The 3,768-nt window shown below is 63.3% G+C and overlaps 1 protein-coding gene across 1 annotated transcript; it reads left to right on the plus strand.

The window, feature by feature from the left end:
- The first annotated feature begins 706 nt into the window (after positions 1-706).
- LOC136471063 (leucine-rich repeat extensin-like protein 7) lies at positions 707-3,321 on the plus strand. The gene has a single exon (XM_066468801.1). The coding sequence runs from the start codon at positions 863-865 to the stop codon at positions 2,978-2,980; it is 2,118 nt and encodes a 705-aa protein (XP_066324898.1). The 5' UTR covers positions 707-862; the 3' UTR covers positions 2,981-3,321.
- The last annotated feature ends 447 nt before the right edge of the window (positions 3,322-3,768 follow it).

The raw sequence follows: 3,768 nt of genomic DNA on the forward strand, positions 1-3,768 counted from the left end.
CACATGCAGATGGTCCAACAAATCCTGCAGACAAAACAAATGCAAAGCTAAACCGAACTCCATCCGGACCAAAACAACGGCACGCCGCGCCAGCCCAGCGTAGCCAAGCAGCCGGCCGAACTCATCCCCATCCCGAGCTCACCTGCCGCTGCCTGCCGCGGCCCTCGCTACATGCCGCGCCGCCCGTCAACCAACCCAGCCACCAGCCAGCCGCGTCGCCGCCGTCTCCCACGCCCAGGCCGCCTCCTCCGTGACCGTGACGAAGCGCGCTCGCAGGCGCAGGCGCAAAGAGACACCACCGTCACACACCCAGGCCTCGTTTAGATGCATTCCAAATTCCAAGTTTTTTCACTCTCTCTTCATCACATCAATTTTTAGCCACTTGCATGGAGTATTAAATATAGGTAAAAAAAATAATTAATTACACAGTTTAGTTGGAAATCACGATATGAATCTTTTGAGCCTAGTTGGTCCACGATTGGACAATATTTGCCAAATAAAACGAAAGTGATACTATTCATCGGGTTCACTTTTTTTCGCAATCTAAACGAGGCCCCAGCGCGCACACACACTGATGAGTGATGAGCTGAACTGAGCTTGCTGTGCAGCTGGCCCCCATGTGACTCTGTGTGACGACTGACGAGCCTGCGCTGCGCTTGCCTTCATCAATCACACACACACACGCCCCTCGCAGCCCCATGTGCCCGCTCTGAATGCCACTGCCCGCTCCACGCTCCCCTCTCCTCTCTCTCTCTCTCTCTCTAGATCACAAGACCGACCGGCTCGCATTCCCTGCCTCTCCTCCGGCCGGATCGCACCGCGCCGACCACCACCAGACACTCCGCTCCTCAGAGCAAGAGCCATGATCCTCCGCAGCGCGGCGGCGTTCGCGCTGCTCCTGCTGCTCGCCTGCGCCTCGGCGGCGCAGCAGGAGGGGGCCGTCTCCGAGTCGTACGCGTCCTCGCTCGCGTCCCGCTTCGACGCGCCGCCGTCGTGGGCGTTCCCGAACCCTCGCCTCCGGGCGTCCTACGCCGCGCTGCAGGCGTGGAAGCGCACCGCCATCTTCTCCGACCCTTCGAACTTCACCGCCAACTGGGTGGGGCCCAACGTCTGCGCCTACAACGGCGTCTTCTGCGCGCCCCTCCCCGGCAGCACCTCCCACGACATCGTGGTCGCCGGGATCGACCTCAACCACGCCGACATCGCGGGGTACCTTCCCGCGTCGCTGCTGCTGGGCGTCCCGGACATGGCGCTGTTCCACATCAACTCCAACCGCTTCTGCGGCGTCGTCCCGCGCACGTTCGCGCACCTCCACCTCCTCCACGAGCTAGACCTCAGCAACAACCGCTTCGTGGGCGGGTTCCCGGAGGTGGTGCTGTCGCTGCCGTCGCTGCGGTACCTGGACCTCCGCTTCAACGACTTCGAGGGCAGCATCCCGCCGGCGCTCTTCGACCGCCCGCTCGACGCCATCTTCGTGAACTCCAACCGCCTCCGCAACCCGATCCCGGCCAACCTCGGGAACTCCCCTGCCTCCGTCGTCGTGCTCGCGCACAACCGCCTCGGCGGGTGCATCCCGCCCAGCATCGGACGGATGGCCGACACGCTCAACGAGATCGTGCTCATCGCCGACGAGCTCACGGGATGCGTCCCGCCGCAGGTCGGCCTGCTCCGGAAGCTCACCGTCTTTGACGTCAGCGTCAACCACCTGCAGGGACAGCTCCCCGCCAGCATCGCTAACATGGCTGCTGTCGAGGAGCTCGACGTCGCCCGCAACCGTCTCGAGGGCGCCGTGCCGGCGGGAGTCTGCGCGCTCGCCAGCCTCAGGAACTTCACCTACACCGACAACTTCTTCACTTCGCGCCCGCCCTGCGCCAAGGCCACCGCCGACGGCGCTTGGAACTGCATCCCCGGCGCGCCGGCCCAGCGCCCGCCGTCGCAGTGCGCGGCCGCCGCGGCACACCCGTTCGACTGCAGCAAGGCGCAATGCCAGGAAGCCCCGGGCTACACCCCGACGCCGGGCGGTGGCCACGCACGCGGCGACCGCGGCCGCGGGAGCGGCAGCCAGCCGCCCACGCCGGTGTCGTGGGCTCCCAGAGGCAGAATCGCAGGGAACCCGCCGCCATCGTCTGCTACTCCCACTCCTTCCTACCCGTCGCCGCCGTCGAGCGCCACCACCCCCTCGTACCACTCGCCACCCAAGGGCTCCACCACCCCGTCGCCGCCTAAGGGCTCCACCACTCCGTCATACCCTTCACCGCCGTCGAGCGCCACCACCCCGTCCTACCACACGCCGCCACCTCAGGGTTCACCCACCACGCCGTCGTACCCATCGCCGCCATCGAGCGCCACCACCCCGTCCTACCACACGCCGCCACCACAGGGCTCACCCGCCATCACGCCGTCGTACCCTTCGCCGCCATCGAGCGCCATCACCCCGTCCTACCACACGCCACCTTCGCATGGATCACCCACCACGCCATCCTACCCGACGCCACCCTCAAGCTCCAGCACGCCATCCTACCACTCGCCGCCGTCCGGCTCCACAACTCCTCCAGTAACAACACACGCGCCGCCCCCGCCGACGTCCGCAGACGAGCCGGACGTGCGGTACGCGCCGCCCCCGAGCTACACAACGCCGCCATCTTCCCACTCCCACGTGTCGCCGTCGCCTCCCACCACGGGGCACCAGCCCCCGTCCTCCGGCGGCCACCCCACCACGCCGTCGTCGCCGCCCACGGCGGAGCACCCAGGCTACGCCCTGCCTCCGCACGCCCCGGGGACCGGGACGCCCTCGTCGCACCCCACAACCCCCTCCTCGGGGACGCCGTCGTTCTCGCATTGCTCGCCGCCGCCTCATCAGGGCGGGAGCCCCGGCACCGGCACCGGCGGGCACCATCCGGGTGGCGGCAAGCTGCCGTTCCCGCCGGTGTACGGCGTGTCGTACGCGTCGCCGCCGCCGCCGGGGAAGCCGTACTACTGAACCGCCATTGACAGCTCGCGCCCGCGCTGCCTCGCCGTCGTCGGAGTATAATACTTTTCACCCGCCAGTATAATACTTCTCCATGCATCATGTAGTATTTTTTTTTGTTGGTTTCTTTTTTTTTTTCTTTCTTTGATGATGAGTATTTGATCAAATTGAATCAAAGAGTTGCTATGTATTGATTCTTTCTTCCTCCTTCCTCACCGAATGAATTTATTAATTAGTTTCAAGATATATATAATACTGCCCTTATACTCCAATCAGATCAGCATCTCCCGTATACAATCCATCATGAACGTAGCGAGACGAGATCTGTGATACAGTACGGGGAATCCATGTTGGGCAAGGGCTTATAAATTCGTCGTAGATGTGCGGAATGCAGGCACCGCCATGGAAGCGGCAACCTTTTCATGAGCCCCGATCGGAATGTCTGCACGCACTTTTGCGGAGGTGGTGGATGCCGACGCAAAGCACTTTCTGATGGCTCTTTCGGTGGCAAAGTACGCATCGCTAGCAGTTCCGGGCAAGGAAAGGGGATCGGAGGAAGAAGAAAGGGGTGGAGGTCTGGAGGAATAACCGATCTTTCCATTCCGTGGCCATGGCGCCCTCGTGGAGGCCGTGACGAGAGAGGAAGAAGCAGCAGCGGGCGGGGGCACCGGACACGGACGACATGGAGGAAGAATACAGCTTTGTGGTGGTGAGCTGGGCTGGTGGCTAATCACCAATGCATGCATGCCTAATCGGAGAGCAACCACCGTCCGTGTTGTACTTGCCGGATCTGATCACAA

Source organism: Miscanthus floridulus, chromosome 8, assembly GCF_019320115.1.
Source record: "Miscanthus floridulus cultivar M001 chromosome 8, ASM1932011v1, whole genome shotgun sequence".
NCBI classification, from domain to species: Eukaryota; Viridiplantae; Streptophyta; class Magnoliopsida; order Poales; family Poaceae; genus Miscanthus; species Miscanthus floridulus.

Bases quoted from the DNA above. Each gene is read 5' to 3' on its own strand.
- LOC136471063 (XM_066468801.1), top strand. From the start codon at position 863: ATGATCCTCCGCAGCGCGGCGGCGTTCGCGCTGCTCCTGCTGCTCGCC.